This window comes from Salminus brasiliensis, chromosome 4, assembly GCF_030463535.1.
Source record: "Salminus brasiliensis chromosome 4, fSalBra1.hap2, whole genome shotgun sequence".
Classification (NCBI taxonomy): Eukaryota; Metazoa; Chordata; class Actinopteri; order Characiformes; family Bryconidae; genus Salminus; species Salminus brasiliensis.
This window is the reverse complement of record NC_132881.1, coordinates 35,601,147-35,625,563: the sequence shown is the minus strand read 5'-3', so window position 1 is coordinate 35,625,563 and position 24,417 is coordinate 35,601,147. Positions and strand designations below refer to the sequence as shown.

General features: G+C 38.5%; 4 protein-coding genes across 12 annotated transcripts; 3 read left to right on the top strand and 1 right to left on the bottom strand.

Annotated features, from left to right (window-relative positions):
- Window positions 1-322: 322 nt before the first annotated feature.
- pdcd2 (programmed cell death 2) lies at window positions 323-2,588 on the top strand. 2 transcript variants are annotated; one of them, XM_072678212.1, is made up of 6 exons: window positions 323-675; window positions 1,268-1,507; window positions 1,682-1,816; window positions 1,902-2,002; window positions 2,103-2,216; window positions 2,312-2,588. In XM_072678212.1, exons 1-6 carry the CDS (start codon window positions 363-365, stop codon window positions 2,474-2,476), a joined length of 1,068 nt encoding a protein of 355 aa, XP_072534313.1. In that variant the 5' UTR covers window positions 323-362; the 3' UTR covers window positions 2,477-2,588. The 2 variants fall into 2 exon arrangements, with proteins under 2 accessions (XP_072534313.1, XP_072534312.1); XM_072678211.1 differs by having other exon boundaries at window positions 1,679-1,816.
- A 124-nt stretch (window positions 2,589-2,712) lies between these two features.
- Window positions 2,713-9,017, bottom strand: tbp (TATA box binding protein). Of its 4 annotated transcripts, none has more exons than XM_072678214.1 (8): window positions 8,961-9,017; window positions 7,339-7,492; window positions 6,813-7,153; window positions 5,843-5,930; window positions 5,196-5,287; window positions 4,125-4,292; window positions 3,670-3,764; window positions 2,713-3,577 (listed from the first exon to the last, which is right to left on the bottom strand). In XM_072678214.1, exons 2-8 carry the CDS (start codon window positions 7,390-7,392, stop codon window positions 3,498-3,500), a joined length of 918 nt encoding a protein of 305 aa, XP_072534315.1. In that variant the 5' UTR covers window positions 7,393-7,492; window positions 8,961-9,017; the 3' UTR covers window positions 2,713-3,497. The 4 variants fall into 4 exon arrangements, with proteins under 4 accessions (XP_072534315.1, XP_072534316.1, XP_072534317.1 ...); XM_072678217.1 differs by lacking the exon at window positions 2,713-3,577 and adding an exon at window positions 3,877-3,938 and having other exon boundaries at window positions 3,742-3,764; XM_072678215.1 differs by lacking the exon at window positions 8,961-9,017 and having other exon boundaries at window positions 7,339-8,011.
- A 222-nt stretch (window positions 9,018-9,239) lies between these two features.
- Window positions 9,240-15,136, top strand: LOC140554167 (N(4)-(Beta-N-acetylglucosaminyl)-L-asparaginase). 5 transcript variants are annotated; one of them, XM_072677006.1, is made up of 10 exons: window positions 9,245-9,476; window positions 10,665-10,803; window positions 11,046-11,202; window positions 11,377-11,422; window positions 11,850-11,888; window positions 12,300-12,388; window positions 12,539-12,554; window positions 12,696-12,757; window positions 13,478-13,582; window positions 14,965-15,136. In XM_072677006.1, the coding sequence occupies exons 1-10, from the start codon at window positions 9,368-9,370 to the stop codon at window positions 15,055-15,057; spliced, it is 855 nt and encodes a 284-aa protein (XP_072533107.1). In that variant the 5' UTR covers window positions 9,245-9,367; the 3' UTR covers window positions 15,058-15,136. The 5 variants fall into 5 exon arrangements, 4 of the variants coding, with proteins under 4 accessions (XP_072533107.1, XP_072533105.1, XP_072533106.1 ...); XM_072677005.1 differs by having other exon boundaries at window positions 9,246-9,476; window positions 12,690-12,757; XM_072677004.1 differs by having other exon boundaries at window positions 12,539-12,757.
- A 631-nt stretch (window positions 15,137-15,767) lies between these two features.
- On the top strand, window positions 15,768-24,120 carry rab1ab (RAB1A, member RAS oncogene family b). Its single transcript, XM_072678210.1, has 6 exons — window positions 15,768-15,946; window positions 21,530-21,602; window positions 21,884-21,979; window positions 22,434-22,529; window positions 22,650-22,781; window positions 22,928-24,120. Exons 1-6 carry the CDS (start codon window positions 15,933-15,935, stop codon window positions 23,123-23,125), a joined length of 609 nt encoding a protein of 202 aa, XP_072534311.1. The 5' UTR covers window positions 15,768-15,932; the 3' UTR covers window positions 23,126-24,120.
- Window positions 24,121-24,417: the final 297 nt, after the last annotated feature.

Below are 24,417 nucleotides of genomic sequence, written 5' to 3'. Positions count from 1 at the left end.
TGGCCTCTTGTCTTTAACATGGGTTTTTTCATTTTCAGGTTTTAAACGGTTTCTGCCAGATTTATATCGATACATAGAGTTTGCCCTGAGTATACCTTCAACCCAATGTCACCCAGTGATCGTCCAGAGAACCTCCATATTTCCAGGAAGGAGTATCACTGTAAAATAATACAGTAAATAACTGCACTAATCACTGTAATCACCGTAAATTACAATCTATGCTTTTTATCATACGCCGCTGCTTGATTCCTGTAGCTGCAGTAACCGAGGCGGACCTTTTTCCTCGCGTCTCGTGTTTTACCCGAACTGTATTGCGGACGAGCAGACGGACCCACGCTGCTGGAGAGTGTGTTGTGGTGAAGATGGCTGAAAATGACTCTCACTCTGAAAAAGAAACCGGGGTTGTTTTAGGCTTTTTAGAGGAGGCAGAGCCCTGGCAACTCCACAGCGCCCAGTTCCCCAGTAAAGTCGGGGGGAAGCCCGCTTGGCTGAGCCACGTTCATTTACCAGGCCACCCTGAGTTGGTGTGTGAGAAATGTAAGCTGCCCCTCGGGTTTCTCCTGCAAGTCTATGCGCCGATTGTGGGAATCGAGCGAAGCTTTCATCGCACACTGTACGTGTTCTGCTGCAGGACCCCAGCCTGCTACACTAGAAACGACAACAGCTGTTTTAAAGGTAAAGTCAGGTCGGAGTGAACCACGCCCGGCTGCATTACACACGTGAAGCTGAAGTGTGTAACTTAGTTGAATAATGTGAATATTACGATGAAAATATACTGTAGAGGTACTGACCGCATTACTTTACTCCTATAGAGGGTCTGGCGTTTAGTAGGTGGTCTTATCAGCCTCGGTGAGCCAGAAGCCTGGTTTGTGATCGAGACTGGTGTTTGCTTGTCAAATTAGCTGCATTACAGCTGCGTGTTGTTACAGGAGTAAACACAAGTCTCATACTTAAGTAAAAGTTCAAATACTGAAGTTTAAAAATACTATACTCCAAGTATAAAAATACAACGTCCAAAATGTATTTAAAGTTAGAATAGAATTTACAGCAAATCTAAAACTAACATGATATTTAGTTGACATGTTAAATAATAGTAATATCTTTTTTAGACTTTGTGTGTGTATTGGTAGTACAAGAAAGTTACTAAAACGTGTGGGATCATTTTTGTAAGCTATTACAGCTCATAAAATCAGATGTCAACAATAGATCTGTGAAGAAAAATAAAGCAGCAATAATTACGAAAACACTGAACGATTTTTATCCTTAGTGTTCAGAAGTCAGTTACCAAGGAAAAATGACTTCTACGCCTATGATCCCCCACCTGACGAGGAGCCAGCTGACAATGGCGACGAACAGCACCTGCTCAGCTCTGGAGTTAAACTATGCTGGCTTTGCGGCTGCCCTGGACAGAAAGCTTGTTCACGCTGTCATTCAGTTACTTACTGCAGCAAAGAGCATCAGACCATACACTGGAAACAGCAGCACAAGAAAGAGTGCTGTACTGAAGGTAGGTGTTTAGAGTGCAAGACAACACATGCCATTGCACACCATAAACCGAACAAGATCTGTGAGCCTGTCTGTAGGTTTTCAGTCATCCAGGTCATGTAGGTCAGTGTGACAATGTATTACTAGTAGACAGTCATGCCAATTGTTCCCCTCTCTTCCCAACTAATTTAAGTAGGAGCTTCCTCTGCTTCAGAGGTACACAATCCCTTTCTGTTTCCGGAGTGGGAGCTGGTTACAGAGCCCGAGAAGCTCCCAGCGAAGAATGAAGAATCACATGATCGTTTACAACAAGTGGACTGTGCTTCTTCAGGTACTTTTGGAGCAGTTTTAAAACTAACAGTAGGACTGGGTAATGAGGAAGTAACTTATTAGAAAGCTGATTTTTCCCTTCACAGAACTGGAGGAGACAGAGCTAGAGAGTATGGCTCTCCATGAATCCCAGGACAGTAAAGTGTTTCAGAAGTTTAAGACGTGCATAGCTACAGAACCTGAACAGGTTTGTAAGGCACTCACTCTGACAGTACATGTGTGACTCAATGTTTCACTCAGCAACTGAACTAACTGGATGTGTCTGATGCATCAATTCTGGTTTATAGGTCTTGCGTTATTGTAGAGCAGGGTCTCCAATTTGGGTGTCATCTGAACACGTGCCCAGTGCAGCAGAAGTACCAAAATGCCTGTGTGGTGCCAACAGAAATTTTGAATTTCAGGTAATTAGAAATTACGTCTCTTCATTACCAATGTTATTAATCAATATGTCTTATTTGTAATCACCATATTTACTTGGAATATGCAATCATTTCAGATTATGCCCCAGTTGCTAAATCACCTAAAAGTGGACAGACCTGACGCTAGTATAGACTGGGGAATACTGGCCATCTACACATGTGCGGACAGCTGTGACCAAAGCAACAAATACTCCCCCGAATTCATCTGGAAACAAGACATTACAGAGGACCGGGCAAACTAACCTCACACTGCTACGATAAGAACATGCCCATCACTGTTTACAACCTTGTTTTGAATTCTTTTGGAATTAATTAAAAAATAAAACAAGTGACAGTAAAAATATTTGAATCACAGGATGAGCAAGTTTTTACTGCTGTAAGTGGTACTGAATGAGTAAGGTGAATGTAAATAGACTATAGGAATCATGTTTGACAACTAGAGAATCCATCGAAAAGGGCAGCAAACCACATACAAACATTTTAAATGGATAAGAAATATTTATTTGCCTGTGTTTCAAAGCAAATCAACAACTGAGGCAGAAAACGTTACATTAGCAGTGCTTTACAAGGGGCTAGGTAACCCATATAATGAATGTAAGCGTAGTCCCACCAAACCAAATTCAAAAAAAGTGACCAGAGTTTGTGGGGGCAAGAACCCTAGAATGGTCAGTGATATTCTTCAAAAGTCATTACAGTTAACACCAAAAGCTAAGCCAATTGGTAATGGGTTTTGAGAGCAATTGCTTTCCAATAGTCTGGATAAATTCATTATAAGGGGATAGAAGACTCACAGTATTTCAGTAGGTTACATTAAAATGACAAGAAGAGACCCAACAAAAACAAGCCAGAGCATAATCAAAAATCACCCTACTCAGGGCATCATTTTACCATGAACAGCTTACCTACTCTGGGTCCGAAAGAATCTCAACAGTGATCTTGGCACAATAATGCTGTGATATATCCAACACTTGCTTGTAGCGCCCCTCAGGAATTCTGAGAGGGAACCTGCCTGCTTATTAAAGGAATGTGTGGTATAATACAGAGATGGTTGAACATTAAAACCAATATAGAATTTGTAAAAGAATGTGGACTATGACGACCACAAAAAAACTGCTGAATAAAAAATTAAAAGGTAATAAAAAGTTTTCCATTCACTGTAAGTGAAGAGAACAAGTCCTTATTTACATAATTAAAATTAAACTAGAAGAGCAGATGTCTCAGTTCTGCCAACAGGGACAAGAGGGAAGGTGTATCCAGATATAGTTATGTTGTCTTCCTGAATCCTTTTAAAATAGGGTAAATATTTTCAAATGCTTCATAGATTTCACCTCGGACCTTTGCACCTATAAATAAAAGTAAAGCACAACATTAGACTTTTCAGGTGTTTTTAGGAGCTATAATGGAAAACTGTACTTGCTGTACAAAAAGGACTTACCCGTAAGTACAACCTTGCCTGAAACAAAAATTAAAAGGACAATTCTGGGTTTGATCATTCTGTAGATTAACCCAGGGAATAATTCAGGTTCATAACTGCAAAAGAAGAAATATTTTACAGGTTCAGACAAATAGTTTCCAAACTTAGAAAATAGAAATCTCAATAGTATAGTCTGATATAAATGGAAAATGCAAACAATGCTTCCACTTTAAAATAGCAAGTCTTCAGCCTTCCCATTCCACTTATAGCCTTCTCCTATGTGTGTGGCTCTCCACAGGAAGACAGAAAGGAACACCGTTTTGGCACAATGCCCCAGTATTACACAGTGCAATCAAATATAAACCAAATGAAATTTATCACCATAAACCATTCAGAAATATTAGAGCCAATAAAATCCTCAATCTGTATTTAGTTTTCATTCAAAAATCACATTTTATAAAAAATAAAAAACAAACCTGCTGAACTGCTGATGGGTAAGTACCAAGCCCTCTAGTCGAATTGGAAACTTTACATCACAGCTTCCAACCATGTTTTGAATCTTGAAGTCCAAAAATTTGGCAGGGAAACCCAGTTTCTGTACTACTCTGGCATACTTTCTGGCTGCCAGACGGGACTGTTCCTCACTACAGGGATAAAAACAAAGGCAAAGGCCACTATTCAGTTTTGCTGCTCGATGTGGAGAAAGATGCCTTGCACAATTTAGCAGATACATGGTCATTTTCCCAGCTATGTACACAGACAAGTGACAAATGTAAGGGAAACCCCAGAATAAATGATAGGGGACAAGAAAAAAAAACTGAAGAAATAAATTGTTTAAATGGTAAATGTGGCTATGAAAATGGAGCAGAGGACAAAGCATTAGAAAAACTGGTCTAAAATTATTACAGTTCCCTGCAGTACCACAGCTGGACAGAGATTACACCTAATCAGAAAAAAAACTATGAGCCATAAAATATACTGACTAGTACTTGTATGCAAGCAGCCCCAGAATATACTTTTTTTTAGAAAATAGAATATTCTATTACAGATTTTTAATCCTGTAAAACTTTAAAGGGTTAACATAAGAAACTTCCTGATTTGTACGTACAGTAGTGCATAAACAGGTTAAAATCTAAACCTACCATTTACTCTTCATTCATTACAAAGATGAACATTTGTGAGTTCAGTGGTATATATATATATAGCCACACGTGTGTGTGTGTGTGTGTGTGTGTGTGTGTGTGTGTGTGTGTGTGTGTGTGTATATATATATATATTTTTTTTTTTTTTTTTTTTTTTTTTAAGTGAGCACACAGGTACTGCTCTACAATTATGTGTAATTGGGAAAAGGGTTTTGTTCTAAAAGAGATCTAGTGGCTCTTATGCATTCTCTTTCATTTCAATCTTAGTTTACTTGTCCCCTTAGGCCATTTACACACTTAAAACGTGTAATTTACCAGCACACACACATTCATACTTGTCATTCCTGGTAAATAAGACAAATTATAGTTTGGATTAAATCCAAAGTGAGTATGAACATTCCTTACCTCTTAGCTCCTGTGCATACCATCTTGCCTGAACTAAAAATCAGAGCAGTTGTTCTGGGTTCTCGTATTCTCATGATGACGGCTGCGAAACGCTGAAACAAGACATTAAGCCACAACAAATTTTATATAAAGCAAGCTACTGTTCTCCTTGAATTCAGATAAAAGGTCACATGCTTAAAGCAGCCCTTCCCAATCTTCATTCTCAAGACTGCAACATTCACATTGTAGTGTGTTCTGACTGTACTGACTCAAGTAACTCCATGGTGTCAAAATAAAGCTTGGGCAAACCTCACATTAATCATATGCCTAGAAGAATTTCTCTCAGATTATTGTTTTCAATCAAAACCACTTTATCCCAAATGACTGACAAAATGTTCATTTTACACGTTCTTAACCTTAAGTGGCCTAGCTAACTGAGAAAAATGTCCAAAAAAAGAAAATGTCCAAAAAAGTATCGGTGTAGTTTACTTCCAAACAGATTTGGATTACACATACACAGCAATAAAAGGTGCTTAGAATTCAGTCAGTATGTGAAACATACTGCTACAAATGTAATAATTAAATTCAACCAAACTGTCAAAACAGTAAACAGAATGACTTGAGTGTTGGGTGCAAATGTAAAAAGAGCAAAAGGAAAAAGGCTTTACCTTAGGATTGTATTCAGCATTTCTGGCTCGGAGTGCTATTGTCTTCAGGTCAAGTTTACACCCCAAGTTCACCGTTGATACAATATTCCTTAAACAGACAGACATATGGATAGCAAATGGTTATGAAGATATGTCCCAATCCAGGCATATTTTATTAGATTAGGGTATTTGCTATTAAAATCCCATTCCAGTTCAGAGTATTTGTTTTAACCAGTGTTAAGAGTCAAATCTGGTATCCTTATGGTGCTATTAATGGATATTATTGCTTAGACGGTGGGAGTAAGAATGTTCTCAGAAGGTAAATAAAAGTGGAGTCTGCAGTGTGGAGCATGATTTTCCAGTGGAACATGAACAGAACAAATGAAACCTTCTGCGGAGACAAACGGTTTTACAGAGAGAACTGCACTGAAGAGCCAAGTGGAGGCTAACGATAATGCAAATAAATAAACACTACAGAAACTTAATTCACAGCAAAGCACAGTTCTTACACATCGGTTGTCGACAAACAAGAGATATGTCCAGAGTGAGTACCACCACCCACCCACCCACACTTTTAAAGGAACTGGAAGCTGATTGATCAGGGAGGCAAGTCAAAATTGTAAGAAATTAAACACACCAAGTGTCATTTTAAGAATAGTCACAACTAAAATAAGTCTATCAGTCCAGAATGACTCATCATAGAAACTAAAATAACAAAAAAAAATATTTAAGTATTTATTAGCAGCACATCTTATCTAAATTGTGGTGCTGTATTATTTATACCAACACAAAGATCGGATGAGAATCAGCAGGATACTCGGCATTAAGAGACTCGGATTGGATTGGGGGCAAAGTAGCCCGATCAGGACCCAATCACATCCCCAATTACAAGTACAGTGTAACAAATGTAGAAATATAATGTGCAGATAATTATTGCACGTTATCTATAGATCAATTAGAGCATTCAGCCGTTGATAAATGCAGAACTCACTGTAGCTGGGGGACAATGCCAGAACTCTCAGAGGCAGGTGTGGCAGGTGTAATAGGCGTCATGGGGGTTAGAGGGGTGATGTACTGTGGGGTGTTGCCTGGTAGTGCTGTGGTGGTGGAAACTGCCTGCGAGTGGTAAAGTTGAGGTGTCTGGCCTGATGCTCCCACAATTCCACCTTGCTGTTGAGAGGCCTGCTGCTGCTGCTGTTGTTGTTGTTGTTGTTGCCTTTGCTGCTCCTCTAGGAGTGACAAACTGTTGGTGTTCTGCACTGGTTGTGGTGTAAGCCCAGTGCCATATGGCATTATTGGGCTAAACATGGACAGACTAGGAGTCATAGCACTCTGTGGAAAATCAGAAAACAAGATGTTTACTTATTAAAAGCTTGAGATGTTCAGAATGATTAAGAGTGTACACAGTTGTTTTTCTGTTGCAATAAACTTTTTTTTTCTGGTGGCAAATTCATACATTTGCATAAAGCTACAGTAACCCATTATTTGTGAGGTAAATGTGTTGGTACTCTGTTCACCTGTGGAGATGCTAGGCCTTGTGGAAACGGGGGCAAGCTGTTGTTCTGCTCCATGCTGTCCAGTTATAAACCCAGCAGCAGATTAACGCAGATATTGACACAGGTGTGACCAGAGACCGTGCTCAGACGTCCAACAGCTTTCTGTTCTGAAGACCTTCGTCAAAAAACAAAAGCAGTTAGACGACAGTAGTTCAATCAGTCCAGACAAGCATGACTGAAAAATGAGGATTCATATCAGAGACATTATACTGTTATGTCACCATGTGATATTATTCCAAACATAAAAAAAAAATAAGTCTGGCAAAGGTCCTGTATAGCACCACACTATTGTAACTGGAGGGGGGGGTATATAATTTGGGGGTATACTGCATCTGTAGAGTGAATTACATAGCATGATGTAATGCCATCCTAGGTTATTGTCAGACCAGAGAAACCAGGATTGTTTTCTAGGAAAGGTGCCGAGAACTACTGGGCTGCTTCTTCTGGATACTCTTGCTAATTGCAAACATTAACACAACAGTCTCACAGTCCTGTGGAAAAGGGAAAAAGCAAAAAGCAAAGAAGAGCAACCAGCTTTTGCTCTGCCTGTAGGCTTTGTAGGTGCACATATTTGTCACTGTACAGTGAAATGCGTCCTCCGCATTTAACCCATCTGGTAGTGAACACACACACACACACACACACACACACACACACAGGGCGGTGTGAGTACACACACACACCCAGAGCGGTGGGCAGCCAACTCCAGCGCCCGGGGAGCAGAGAGGGTAAAGGGCCTTGCTCAAGGGGTCAACAGTGGCAGCTTGCCAAGCCCGGGAATCGAACCCACAACCCTGTGGGGCTGAGCCACCACTGCCCCACAGGCTGCACGGAGGATGGGGATATGCCTCGAGTGTGATTTCGCCAGCACGTTTCTTTGCGTTCCTAGTTTTAGCCAAGTAGAAAAGCGTTACAAGCATACATTAGAAACACACTCATACAGCAAGCTTAAATCACCCGGTCATTATAAGCAACGTGACTCCTGACAAGACAACACAACGTAGCCCATCCATGCATGTTATTAAAACAAATATGCAAATCACAAAAAAAGAGAACCAACAAGACGAATTAAACATCGCAGTGTGAAAGTTACTCATGTACGCACAGCAAATTCACTAAGCCTTTTAAAAAGCACTAGCTAACTGTATTAAGCAAAAGAAATCAAGTCCCAGTCGTTGAACGCTGGTGTGCGGATTTATAGCTACTGATTTTAGCCAAATCGCTTTACAATATCAGCTGCTGCTCATTAAGGCAAATATTTTAATAAACCACATGTAACATATAGCTACGTGTAGGCTACACAAAACGTAGGACGTATGCCACAAAGATACGCCACTGCATTAGATACACTAACCAGCCTCGGTAGGATAAAGCGGAGACCTCAGCTGGGTCAGTTTCGCAGATAGCCGTGCTAACGCTAGCCTGTCGTCGCTACAGCACTCAAACAAACCCCTGCAGGAAATATTACAATATCAAAAGCAGACGTAAAGGTAGATGAAGAGGTCAGATATTATTATACACCGGTTATACTGGTTAATTACCTAAGCACTGAGAAACTGGATTAAAGGTATGTTTAATTTTACCTTCTCTCCGTGGCTCTCCGGGTGCGCGCAAAACATGAGACTCTACAGCGAGTTCCGCCAGCAGCAGCTAAACACTTCCGCTAGTTTATATAATACGTGCACTGAAACCGAGGTAGGCCGAATTAAGTCATCGGAAATATTAAAATATAAACAATTCTAATGGCTCAAAAAACTATTTTTTTATGCATGAGTTCTAAATTAAGGTAAACAAACAAGCCATTGTATGATTTTCTAAAAGTACCGTGAAGACTTTGATTTATTAAGTTTGATGTGTTTTATTTTGAAGTCCTCGCTCCTTAAGGCGGTAATACTACAAGTAAATCGACCACAACATTTTAAAATTTACGCTTCCTTCTTCAGGTGTAGAGGAGAAACATGGTCCTCAGAGACTGAAAGTGACCTGCAGGATGGCAGCAGTGGGGACCTGGTCCTTCTCCCAGCCCGCTGTGGAGAAAATGCGGTTAATGATTCTCGCGGGACACAGTGCCACTGATGTTGTAGAGAGGGCAGCTGCAGGTAACGAAATGACATGCCTCTGATTTCAGAGCGAAAACGAGTCTCACCACTCACTTTCCTCTTCTGAGTTACTGATATGTTATAGATCATATTTTATCATATCTTTACATGATAGTGCAAACATAATCCTTGGTCTGATTTACTTAGCTAAATAATTTGTGACGAGGAGTGATTTGGCTTGTAGTAAGTTTAAAAATCATAATCATATCATAGGTCGATAATAAATATCAATTACTTTAATAATCCCAGACTAATAATTGCGGGGTATACATAAGTACAAATGTGTAAAAAAAAAAAAAAAACGTTTCTGGAGAATTTGGCATAAAATATACTACAACTAGTTTATTGTGTACCTCTGCATAATGCACTATTCAAGGGTATGTTGGACACTGGCTTCAGTCATGAGAGCATTTAGTGAGGCCCAGGTTAATGTTCATTATGCTAAAGAAAACACACATAAATAACAGACATAATTAGTGCTATATATAGTTCATGTGTGATATTAACTGTATGACGAGACAACCCTGTACGATCATTTTGCAGTTGGAACAGCAGCGTGGTACATAATGCATTCCGAGTGTGCCAAGTCATTCATCCTTGATAACATGGGAGAAGCAGGAACACATCCAGGCATTTGGACTGTACTTGGCTAAGATGCAAACTTTAACAAAGTAACATTTTAAAAATAACATTTTATGTCGGACTGTATGGTCCTCACTTTTTCCCAAAGACCGGCGTGGGTCCGTATGTCCAGTGTCCACGCTGTGTAGTTCAATGAGATACCACCAAAGAAAGCCAATCATCTGTCACCTGCACTTTTTAAACCTGATAAATTCTGGATTTTTTTTATCATTAAAATTTAATTCCTGATGTGTCATTCAGTCTGTTGTTTCTGTCTACAGCTGTTGGTTACCTAAAATGTCTTATTCTTTATTTAGAATGGCTTCCTGCTAATTATTTGAAACTGAAGAATTACTACACTAGCATGTTAGAGTTATACATTTATCTGCAAGCACCTTTGCTTTATATATTGAAAACATTGTTTGCACTCTTAGCATTCACTGAGTGTGCATATAAATACATACAGTATTTACAGTCTTCTTTACCAAATATGAAATGTGTAAGGATCCCTGTATTGGAGTGAACAGCATCTTTCAGTGTTTGAGAGTGTACGTTATTGTTTTGCAGATGTTGAGAATGATGTGGAGACAGGCCGCCATATAGTCGGAAGAGGAGGCTTTCCCAATAGCAAGGGAATAGTGGAGTGTGATGCAGCAATAATGGAAGGTGTGCCGGGGAGATTTGGGGCAGTAGCTGCATTGCGAGGGTAAATGGGGAAATGGCTTAATTTAATACCACTGGCACATTAGTATTTATCTGATATTTGGATATTTACAAACAGTAATAGTCATGTGATTGTAATCCACTATGAAATGCTGTATTTGAAGCACTAGTATTTTCAACTACTCTCCAACTACAGTCTTCATGCTATTAAATGTGTCTTTTAATTGCATTTCTTACAGTGTTTCTTACAGCACACTGACTGTAGCTTTTGCTTTTTGTTGTCAGGGTAGGGCAGCCATGTCGGGTAGCACGGAGGGTAATGGACAGAAGTCCTCACAGTTTGCTAGTTGGTGAAGGAGCTGAAGCCTTTGCACGAGAAGAGGGCTTTACCATTGAACCCAATGACAGTATGCTTTCTAGCCATACAGTCACTGCATATCAGGTACTCACACCCAGTGTCAGGTACAGGGTGGGTGATTTTATTAAGTTCTCTGTATTATATACATATTAGTTACACATTCATTAATACATAATTTTCACTACCACCATCATTTGTCCACAATCAGATTTGTCTTACAGTACTTACAGTGACTTTTTCTTTATTGCACATTTTCAGAAGTTTCTTGAAAACAGACAGAGTGCTAGCGGTCATGATACTATAGGTAAGCATTAACTTAGGCATGTGTCTTATCTCATTAACTGTTGTAGGATTTCAAGATGTTTTACAGTACTCAGGGTATTGGGATATACATTACTGAAAACATATCTTATACTCTGAATTTAAAATCATCATAGATCACTGACATAACATGACATAACTATTGGTTTTAACAGTTCTTACTTAATCCATTAGTTAGAGACTGTGTAATCTGTCCAAAGCCTGGTTACTTTATAACTACCTTCATTCCTGTCAACAGTGCAAACAACTGACTGAGGCAAGATTTTCTGGGTAAAAATATACAGCAGCCAGGATTGCAATTTTTAGTCTAATTTGTCCACAGAAATAAAAGTATTTAAAATTGTGCCATAAGGTCAATAAGCGTCATGTAATATAAAGGCATGTTTTTTTTATTATTATTTTACAACAAGGCCTCATTGCTCTGGATCTTTCAGGAAACATAACTGTTGGTGAGGACAACATTCTTTCACTTTGACGTTTTAGTTATTGGTGTTTAAAGCAGTTGTGTTATTGTATTTCTTTATTTTTTTCAGAGAGCACATAATATTAAACAGATAGTTTTAAGAAATGATTTTACCAAGGTAATTCAAATCACTTGTGTAGCATATTTCATTTCAGTGGATGAACACTCTTAAATGATGATTTTCTCCTTCAGACTAGATCCAGAATTCATCTTAAACTCCAGAAGTTTACTTTTTTATTAATTACTTGATTAATTGATTAATTTATTTAAACAAAATAACATTTTATTAGACAAAACTGTATGCTATTTATTTATTAGAATCTTAATATGCAAATGTATAACTTATATACGCATTAACAAGCACTGATGTTCTGATTGCTAATTGCTAACACTACAGGAGTTTCCACATCAGGAGCACCTTTCAAAGCTCCAGGGAGAGTGGGAGACTCTCCACTTCCCGGATGTGGCCTTTATGCTGACCAAACGGTAAGCTCTTATCCTGCTATGCAACAGAAACATCTTATTATTTCTTCTGAGTTCAGAATACTGCACTAATGTCTTGTTTCATTACATCTTTTCAATTCTGTTTCAGTACTTCTTAGACATGTGGGTTTAGTTCTGCCTTTTGTATTTTAGGTTGGTGCTGCAGCAGGTTGGTGTTTTCTAATTCTTCATCTAATGCATTTTTGCATCACTGACAACCAAGTCTGTGGTCAAGCTGGAAACAGGCATCTGTGCTATAATGTGTTATGTATGTGGTATATTGTGTGTATGATGTTTTTGTTAGCTACAGGTGATGGGGACAAAATCATGTGCTACTGTCCTAGTTTTCACATTGTCCAACTGATGAGACAGGTATGTTTAGCAGTACTAATTAATTAGACAGAATAATGTTCTTGGGTTGGGTTTCACATCTGTAGTCTTACAACTTAGTACTCTGGTCCGTCTCTGTCAGGAACACCCATTAAATAGTTTAAAGCTGGTCTTGTACGCACACAGAAATGCATTTATATTTGTATGGGAAAGCTTATAGGTTAAGTATACACCGATTGGCCATAACATTAACACCACCTGCCTAATTTTGAAAAGGTCCCCCTTGTACCGCCACAACAGATGTGACCATTCGAGGCATGGACTCTACAAGACTTCTTGAGGTGTTCTGTGGTATCTGGCACCAAGATGTTAGCAGCAGACCCTTTAAGTCAAGAGGTGGGCCTTTCATGGACCATATCAATCTGCCCTAGATGTCCATAAATCTGTGGCCAGTTCACCATTTGTCCTTTCTTGGACCATGTTTGGTCTAGCCATCATCATCATCATTTTCCCTGCCTTTAACACATCACCTTCAAGAACGGACTGTTCACCTGCTGCCTAATATATATCACACCTTTTGACAGGTGCCGCTGTAGCTGAAGATTTTATTTTTTTTCTTCACTTGTCAGTGGTGCTAATGTTATGTCTGATTGGTGTATATTAATGGTATTGGCATTTTGACTTATATAGTAAACAGGATCTAAATGCAGACAAAAGCTGAGGTCTCTGTACAGTTTGTGGTTTTTTTTTTTTGTTTGCAAGGGTTCCTCTCCAAAAGAAGCCTGTTATTCTGTCCTCACTGATATAAGAAAGAGAAGAGGAGAAAGGGAATGCTTTGAGGTCGGCCTTATCGCCTTAAACATGAAAGTATGTATGTAGAGTTTCGTTTTTTTTGTAGGACTGCACACAGACTGCATTTTTATATTTATCTCAGTTTCCTATGGTCACAGCACTACACACCGGCAGACAAGAAGAATTGCTCACATGTGCATCAATTATGTCATGCACTGATGTTTAGCTACTGTTTTTGATGTGTTTATCCTGTCTGTTCATTTGAAGGAGGACGACCACAACAAATGTCAACAAGAAAAGAAAAAATACCACACAATTCATAGAGTGAAATACAGGCTCAATTTAAAAACCTTTCTTTTTGTGGGACTATGTTGGAAACTATGTGCTGATATTGGGGATCTGTGAACATCTCTAATTCCTAAATGATTCATGCAGTGTTCAGCTGAAAGGCTACACTTCATTCACATCTTGATTGCTTCAACTTCACTTTGTCATGCAGAGGTACAGGAATTCCTACACCATTGTGTGATTTTTCCTGCTCAAACACACCTGACCCAGCAACTATTGCCAGGTTTAGTAGGTGTTTTCAATAAGGGAAAAAACAAACTGTCCTCAGATTTGACTTTCAGTTTCATAACTGCTTCCTATAAATTCTTCGCTGCTGTTATCAGACCCTGTACATAGGCCGGATTTTTCTTTTCTAGGTATTTCCTAACATAACCCATGTGTTTTAAACTGTGCCTGAATTTCCCTTAATGAACTGTGTAGTGCCTTTCATTATTTTATGGGACATCTGTCATTTGTTGTGTTTTTTCCTCATTTAAATAATCAGACAGGATAAATATAATCAATTACACTATATGTCCAAATGTTTGTGGACACCCCTTCTAATGAATGCATTCAGCTACTTTAGGTTACACCCATTGCTGACACAGATGTGGAAATGCGCACACACACACACAGCTTGTCTAGTCCCTGTAGAGAGGTATTGCCAATAGAATAGGACTCTCTGGAGCAGATAAACATGAACCTGTTGACGCAGTGCCTAATGCCAGGAAGGCATGGTGTTCCATGCAATACTTTTGGGATACATTGGGGAGTTGGAGATGAGGTGGGATGGTGATCATTTAACATCCTGACCTCACACTCTTGTCACTGAATGCAATCAACACATTGACATTGACAGTCCTACTGAATTGTTGCTAAGCTCATCATAAGACATAAGGGCATAGTCCATCATAATTGCATAAAATGTGTCATTTTGTCAGTGCTTCCAGTGTATTCCTTTTATTTCAGAGGTGGCAGTTCACTTCATACAGGTGTACAGCATTGGTGAAGCAAAAACACCTTGTTTTTAGGAAATTTTGAAACACGTCCCTAGAAAATATAACATAAGGTGGAAATTGCTTATAGGAATCCTTATTTCTTGTCCTGAGTAATTTGTCCTGTTCTTTCAGGGTGAGGTGGGTGCAGCTTCCTCAGTGGAATTCCCATATACCTTTTGGAACCAAGGGATGGATTCAGTGGAGAAGTGTGTCATTTCTTATTAAGTGTCCTCAGACTTTGTTTCTGCAAGAATGTATCTTTCTAAATTCTTTCTGGAATAAATTTTCAAGAGGTGAAAAGCAATGTTTTGTGCACTGGGATAAATTATTTCATAGCATATTATTATTCATGATCCTCTAAAATAATTTTATTATGGACACTTTGTCAGAATAATCAGAGGTCTGTTGTTAATGATAATATGATTCCATTATATCTTTGGTAGTATTGCATTATTTTAAGTATTACATATTTTAAGCCAGGCTGTGTTTTTGTTTTTCTCAATCTTTTCAGTAAAGTGGCTGGACTGTCATTGCCTGACAGGCAGTCAGCCATATCAATAAGGGAATAAAATCAATCATTAAAGATGTGTCAGCCTGACTAAGAATTGTCTCTCTCTCACACAAACACACACACACACACACTATTGATCCGTGATTCATATTCACTCCAGCCTGTGCCACGTTTCACTAATGACGTAATTTTTACCCCTCATGATAGAGGGCAGGATTGCAGCAGTGGCGAGTGAGGCGTCCTAAACTACTGTGAACTCATTATCAACGCCTGGCGGTGTTGGGAGTTGTAGTCTTTTGCTCTGTGACCCTGCAGTTGAACCCATTCATACTGACATCGTGTGAAACTACAACTTCCGCGGATTCCGCACAGTGGCAGCTGACGCAGCCCGCTGAGGAGCCGCTGTTTCCTGGATGAAGATTCAGCCATTTTGGGTTTCAAACGAGTAGCCTCTGGATTCGGGGGGAGCAGTTAGCCAGCTAGTCACTTTTTTATCGTCGGAGGAGAGAGTTTATTGTTTTTCCACTTCATCTACGGAAACCGAAGTGTTATTTAAGAAGGAGCCTTACTTGACGGTGTCAAATCCACGATGAATCCTGAATAGTAAGTGGTTTAATGACTCGATAGCTTGTTAGCCGGCTAGCTGTACTGCCAGCAGTGGCACAGTGACCAGGTTTTGACAGCTAAACCATTTTAGCTCAACTAGTTAGTTAGTTAGCAGCGAGCAGCTGCAACTGCGTCTAAATGCGACGTGTAGCTGCTGTAGCTTGTTAGCAGGCTTGGTTAGCCATTGTTTTAGTATTTCAGTAACGTTTTACCACCTGTGTTTTGCAGTGACCCGTAATCCACCAACATCCATGTTCGTTATTTGCGCTGACTGGACTCTCGACACCAGTAATGATCACTAACTGTTGATTTAGCTACTTAGCTAGTGCTAGCGTAGCTACGGGTGTTAGCTATCTAGCTAGCTAGCTTGCTACATTTCCTGACCAGCCTTACAAACCCAGATACACGTTTACGCCCAAAAGGGACATTTAGCTAGATAGAGTTAGCTAGCGAGCTAACAAAACTCCGCGAACGTTAAACGGTTTAGTTAGCTAGCTATTTAGTCAGTTAGCTAGCTAGCTACTTCATTAATTCCGTTAAAGAAACATGGCTTTGTTAATACAGGTAGCCTGTGTGCAAGATAGACACCGGAATTACACCTTATAATATTTAGCTAGCTAAGTAGTGTCAGTTCAGAGCTATAAACACTTCCAATAAACCAAACTAGCCGTTAATAACCAGATGTGTAGATCTCGCTACGTGGACACCGGATCTGTTTTCCCCTCCTTAGTTTGTTAGCTAGGTAGATTGTATAAGTACCTCAAGATCGACCTACACGTCTTCTAATGTTACACTGATGGATATTATGTCTAAAACTGAGTTAATATAGCGTCAAGTTTCCGGATTAATCTGGGTGTTTAGTGCTCCAAAGGCGGCTAACGTGAAGTAACGTGAAGTTGCTCAACTGATTAGAAACTGGGTAAGACCAAGTAGCTTAGCACTACGTTTTAGATCTAGTTAATAGTAGTTTGCAAACACTAAAACGTTATTTCCCCACTTGTCGATCCGACCAAATGAATATCTAGCTGACTGCTAAATTTGAAGTGAAGTGGAGCCTAGAGATAAATAAACCTCAAGAAAGTCAGCGAGGTCTGGGGCGTGTTGCTCCTTAACCGTATAGCACAGTAACCGCTCGAGCTGCCCCCTTAGTAATCTGGGTTGTTTATTTATATATAGGTATTGTTATTGTCATAATTTTAACTAGTAAACACTTTAAACTAGTTTTATTTTTTTAATGATTTACACCATCAGAGTAAGCAAATGACAAGTGCATCTTCAGGAACGGAAGCCACCCTTCCTTTTCTCAGCTGTACGGTAGTCATGTGTGGGTCACATGCCAAATGACATGGCTCTCGCAACACCCAGTAAATGCTGAGCAACTGGAAAAACCGTTGGCTCCAGCGTGTGTTGACCACATTTTACATGTTGAGTGAATTAAATGCTTTTAGTGATGAACAGATTTATTAGTGTACTTGTGCATTAACCTTTATCTGTTGAGTGAAGGAGATTATACACAGTATTAGACATGCATGCTTAAGCATGTTCAAGTGTTACCTGAACCACATGGCTGATAATACATGAAGAATAATTCAACTCAATAATTTAGTAATTCTTCTTGTTTTAATTTAATATTTAGTGAGACTGTCTCAGAGTTGGTCCGCCCAGGTCTTAGTCCAGTTGTTTAACCAGAACAATTAAACGGCAGTGGATGAATCCACAATCATCCAAAAACATTTATACCTGATTAATTTTGTACTTGTGAGACAAACATATGATAATACATATGAAAAACGCAGTGCACCAAAATGGTCATTCAGGGCAATTGCTGCTATCTACATTTTCATTTGCTGCATTTTTTTATTTATGAGAAAACATTAAAGATGCACATTAGACACAACATTAGATAAGTATTAATTGAGGGTCGCGAGACAGTATATTTGATGTAATAGCAGTTGTTGTACACTGAGCCCTTTCCTCTAGGTAGACTGCTTAGGAAGAGGAACATGTATGCAGTGTACATAATGAATGTAATAGTATTTTTTTTTTATATTTGTTTGATGTGGAAAAGATGTCTGTAAGTCTCTTAAGATTTTAGTCTGCTTATTTGACCAGAACATCCCCACACAGCAGTGGTTATTGTCAGCTGTCATCAGGCTAACAGGGAGAGTATGACTTAAATTAATTACGGTAAGAGATGGAAAGAAAGCTCAGCTGAACCAGTGAACGAGACCAAGACCATTGCCACAGACAGCTTTTCTTCATATGTGTCTGTATTTACATGAGATTCAAGGTGTAATTCTTAGAACAGCAAACATCCCACACCTAAATACCACTTTCCGCGGCTGCCCCACCAGTATAAAGCCTACATGACCAACGCTAGGGTCCAAAAGTTCCAACCGCTGATGGAATTTAATATGGTCAAAACTGAACACTTGTAGAGTTTGTTGTACAGTGGTTTACTATTGAATATAATTATCACTCTTAGTAGTAGTAATTAGACAGACTGTGTTTTTATATGTGTGTATATATATATATATATATATGTGTATATGTATATGTATATGTACACACACACACCACTGCTGTTGGATCAAAACCTTCTTATCAAATTGATAACAGGCAGTGTAGTTAATGTAGAGATTTTATATGGTTCTTCTCTATAAAATTATTGTAGAAGGTTCTTTAAGCACCGTTTAATAATGTTTTATATCACCCAAAAGGATCCAGTATTTTGAAATCAAAGAGGCTTTTGCTGCTTCTGTAGAACGGGCACTGTAGTCACGTTGAACAGACCAACAGAAATAGTTAAACTGACAGAATAAACTTTCACTTCTATTAAGAGTTGAGTTTTTTGCTTCTCCTGTGAGGTTACTATTTTGAAAGTACGAGATTATGTTCTGTATATCAACTATTATACAGAAACCAAATGAGGAAACCGAAAACCACTAATACTTCTGCTGCTAATTCAATGCCAAAACATGCACAAGATTCACTACTAACAACTACTAACTACTTGGTTAGAGAAAGCTTTATATGTAACTAGTCTATATAAGGAATTTTATTTATTTATATATACATACATACGTACATACTTGCATACATAAAGAATACGCCTAGGAGGAAAAAATCAGGAATTTCCTTTCATTAATTTCTTAAAAATCAGTCTACTTTTAAACAATTGTGTTGCTTTGTGAAAACGGTATGGCTGCATTTTTTTCCCAACATCTCAGAATCCTGTTTAGATACAGCCAGCCTGCTTCTGCTTTTCATAATTCAGAGGTATACAGGCAAATTCCTCAGTCTGTGGAAAACCACAATGGTTGGGAGCAGGCCAAGCCTTCCACATCACAAACATGAACACAGATCTGCACTGAATTTTAATATGAAAGGAAATCCTATTCGTATATGTTCTGCTTGCCTTGCACAATTGTTGTTACCTCCCCAATGAAATATGAAATAAACTTTACCCTTCATTTGGCTACACTGTCAAGGAGGGTTCAGAGGCTTGAGCACATCAAGCTAAAATTCCCCTTAAAGGAATGCTTAATCTGCTTACTCAGATTTCCCTAATTTCAAGCCCCACAAGCACAGAGTGTAGACATGTTTTATAAGCAGCCATTGTAGTCTCTCCTGTATGTGTGGTGCATCAGTGACTGTACCATTCATGATTAAGTAATGTCAGACTATGCTCCCCATGTTTCTCTGAAATCTGACATATTTCACATTTAGGAAAACTATAGTGCCCTAAATTCAGCCCAGAGTTAATTCTTATGGGCAGAGTTCATGTACAACTAAAAAGAAATGGGCATTTCAGTCACGTCTTGCTAATAGATGCTGTTTATACATGACAATAACATGCATTTTACATCTGGATTTGCTATGATTGGATTATGTTCACAATCTGTTCACATGACAAAAATGTATCCCCAGTGTGACCAGATGAGATCTGATTTTACTTTCCTGTATTGAAAAAGATACAAAACTGACACATACTTAATTTCTCTTTTAATTTCAGTAAAATGCAAAGGACTATTTAAACTGTAAGGGGACACACGCTGTAATACTGTGAACACATACCAGTAAATAAATGTTCACATAAACACACACAGTGAGTGAAATAAAGAGCACCCAAGATCCACAGTAATTATTACTCGTATTAATATTTTTTGTTCAACAGACATTTTTCCACAATCCAGTCTCAGAAAATGCATTCTGTTTACGCTTGTATTAAATATGGATCCATCTCTGACCACCTCCCAGTGGGGTTTGAGTGATCCAGTCATAATCCAATTACAGTGTTACAGTCTTTGGGGTGTTTACACCTGGCTTTTTTTTATGTAGTCAAGTGAAATCAGAATGTGATCTGATCACCAAAAATGCATGCTAATACCAGGTGTAAATAAGCCTGCTTTGTTAAAGACCAGTGAAGTGGTTCTCAATCCCAGTTCTGATTTCTCAGGTCAAACATGATAAATATAGTTCACTAGTAAATTCAGGGCCTTCCCAAACTGCATCAAGGGAAATATAAATACAGGGAAAATCTAAAAATAATTTACTTAATGTTTGCAGAATGTGTGTATCATTAATATGCTAAGTGTGTGTGACTGACTTTGACATGAAGGTACGTTGTTGATTATATTAATCTAGACAGTAAATTGGATGTTTTATTTACACTCTTATTTTATCGAATTGTCATAACCCAAGTTTTGTCCTGAAGGCGAAACCCTGCATTTGGTACCAAGACTAAGTTAGGTGGCAACTAAAACACCTGTATATTTATTTTGGTTAAGCAAGTGCCATAGTTTAACATAGTTTACTGGTGTTTAAAAGTAGAACATGGACACAGCACAAGATGTTGCTTGCCATTAATATAAAATATATATATATAATTCATTAACATCAAAAAATAGTTAACTTAGTTTAATATAGAGCTGAACAATTGAACTTTTATTGTGATCAATTTTGCTATTGTTTGATGTTTTTTCTAAGCATACTGTGGATATTGTCAGGGCTTAAAGATTGCTGAGCAAATAAATGTTTCTGAACTCATTGTACATGTCATACATTGTGTGTTTGTTATATTTTTTTAATATAATTTTTTTAATAAATTGTAATGGTTTATATTTATTTGCACAATAATTCTACGCAAGTTAACCTTGGCAGAAGAAAACCCTTTAACCCTATTGTAATTATCCAGAATACATGCAGTGTTTAATCCCAGAAAGTGTGCCTGCTGTTCTTGTTGTGGCTGTTGGGGCACTCTCTCACTGTGGATCAACTGACCGTTATGACCTTCCTCTGTTACTGGTTCTGAAATGTGGACCTTATTTTAATGAGGTTATGCTAACAAGTCAGCGTGATATCACCCAGCTTGATTAAGCCTAAACCCTACCTGTAGGTAGGTGAACCGTAGTACTACCAAACGCCTCTAAGAACATATAATAGACTACCAGCTGCAATTTGTGAATTTGCACAACAGTCACCCTTTTTAAAAATGTAGGTCACATGAGCCAGGCATAGCTTAAAGATCTCAAGGTGTCTCAAGGTCAGTGTCTGATTTTTTTTCTTTTTTCTCTACAGTGACTATTTATTCAAGCTGCTCTTGATTGGTGACTCTGGTGTTGGAAAGTCTTGCCTTCTTCTCCGATTTGCAGTAGGTGTTTAATTCATATTTAGAGCTGCTCAGCTATTAATACCGAAGTGATGGGACTGCATGTGAGATTTAGCTCAGATGAGGTCTGAGTATTTGAAGTGTTCTGGTTGTTGCAGTGTCTCTGCAGTGTAAAATTTGTACCCCTTCATATGTTCACAGTTTTTGTTAACATGTAGGATTGATTTATGTATATGTTTCACTTGTAGGTTGAACCAGATGTGAGATCAGCATGACCTCTGAATGCCCTTGTTCTGCTTACTCATTTTCTTTTTCTTTTTCAGGATGACACGTACACAGAAAGCTACATTAGCACTATTGGTGTGGACTTCAAAATAAGAACTATAGAGTTAGATGGAAAGACCATCAAACTTCAAATCGTAAGTCTCCTTCAGTTCTATGTTTCTTGTGTATTGAAGTGCACTTCTGTTGGAGGTACATATGTATATAGTTATTAATTGTAACTCTTGTGAATGTAATGCACATTATACATACATGCACACCAAATAATGATGCAATTATTATAAGTAAATAGTAAAGAATTTGACCACCATTCATATTCAAAGCAACTTTTGATTCCAGTTTCACAAGAAAAGCATGTTGTGCAGAAATTACCTCAGAAACACAGAATGTGGTAAAAACAAAACATACTTTGCTGTATTATCTGTTTGCTTTAAGCTACTGATTTGAAGATCAGGTGTTCTTTTTTTGCATTGGCTTAGAAAGCAGATGTCTGCTTTGTGAAGCTCAGAATGGACTGTTTTGTTCTGTCTCTGGCAGTTTGCCTTACCAAAATAGAGAATTTGAATTGACTGTTCTGTTTGTTCTCTGCAGTGGGACACAGCAGGACAAGAGAGGTTTCGCACAATCACGTCAAGCTACTACAGAGGAGCACACGGCATTATCGTAGTCTACGATGTTACAGACCAGGTGAGTCTGCTGTTATTTAGCGAATTTCTAAAGCTTTGCCCTGTTTCTGCTATGGTGTTAGTACCAGGTGCGCTCTTTGACAACTTCTCTCTTCATAAGGTTAATCTCACTTTTTTTCAGGAGTCCTTCAATAATGTTAAACAGTGGCTACAGGAGATTGACCGCTATGCCAGTGAAAACGTTAACAAGTTATTGGTGGGAAACAAGTGTGACTTAACAACAAAAAAAGTGGTGGACTACACAACGGCAAAGGTACCGATTCTTTTCTTGTAATTTTGTCCAAGTTGTGCCTGCATTATAAATTGTAATATAATAATGTGTGATTGTAGTACTTTTGACAAATTCTCTATTGTGCGTGGTAACTGTGAATAAACTGAATGAATCTTTGTGTTCCCCAGGAATTTGCTGACTCCCTTGGCATCCCTTTCTTGGAAACTAGCGCTAAGAATGCCACCAATGTGGAACAAGCCTTCATGACTATGGCTGCCGAGATCAAGAAGAGAATGGGTCCTGGAGCAACAGCTGGAGGCACCGAGAAATCCAACGTGAAGATCCAGAGCACTCCAGTGAAGCCTGCCTCTGGAGGCTGCTGCTGAGGCCACCTCCTCTCGCTTCTTTCCAAAGCCCTGGCCCCAGAATCACAAGGAACAAGCCCCAATAAAACCAGAGAAAGACAGGTAGACCACTTTCAGAGAGACAAGAGTGAGATTGAGAGACAGGAAATGACTTAAGTTGCCTAAATTGTACTGTATGTAGCCGCACTACCAAAAACCATAGAAGAATCTGCCACCGTTCTGGCCCCCTTCCCTCTCAAGTTTAAAAATGCTAAAAGGTCAGATTTTTGGTATTGGTCTGGGGCTGCTTTGAACCACCCCCTCCCCACCCCTAAAACGAGAGATTTCATTTTCACACAACTGTGTGTCTGTGTGCAGGTTTCTAAGAAATATGTGTATTTATCTCACTGCATTCCTACTGCAGGTCTACTGTGGTCAAAATTCAATGACGACGTCTTTTTTTCTGTCCTTTTTATTTCTTACTTTTTTCCTGTGATTATTTTACTGTTTATATCAGCATGTGTAGGTTTTTGTCCCCTTTAACAGGTGTTTTGCCAATCTGCGTTTCAACAAACTGCACAACAGTGGCTGTCCAATGTCAAAAAGTCTAGTGAGATATATGTACATATACATTATGTATATATATGTAAGATCTGAATTGCCAGTTCTGTAGAATTGAATACATTATCTACGTAGTTTTACTTTTGAATCTTTTTGCATTTAATTTTGTGGCTGCAGACTATTGTAATTTTGTTGCGCTACATGTAACATTTAACAAATGAGTAAAATAAATATTGTACCACCAGACTGTACAATATCAGATATGTCTGCAATTCTTGGTAGAACTTGTAGAGACCATGTATGTGTTTTTGATTATTTATTCAACATTCATATGGAAACCATACTGTTCCGGTAATCTAAAATCAATTTCAAATTAGTCATTACCTGTGGAATATCTTGCAAGTGGAACAACTGCATATAAAACACTATGTTCTCTTTTTTCATAATAAAGGCAACTGAATTCTGCTTTGAATGAACTTGTTAATGGTATCACGTAGTTTGTGTTGCCTCACGCCTAGAGTAATTTAACTCAGTAGGTCCTGACCTTTATAGTGCATGTTGCATAACTGGGTTTTACATGTGCTTTGTTATCTTGTTGATATGAACAAAGTACATTGTGGTGATTAGGGAAGATATTGTCCATAGATATACCTGGAGCTGATATGTGCAACATACATCTCTAAACAACTTTGCATAAAATACTTTTTTTAAGGAAAAAAAAACAAAGCAACCAAATAATTGCAAGACAAAATACATAACCTCATTTAAATGAT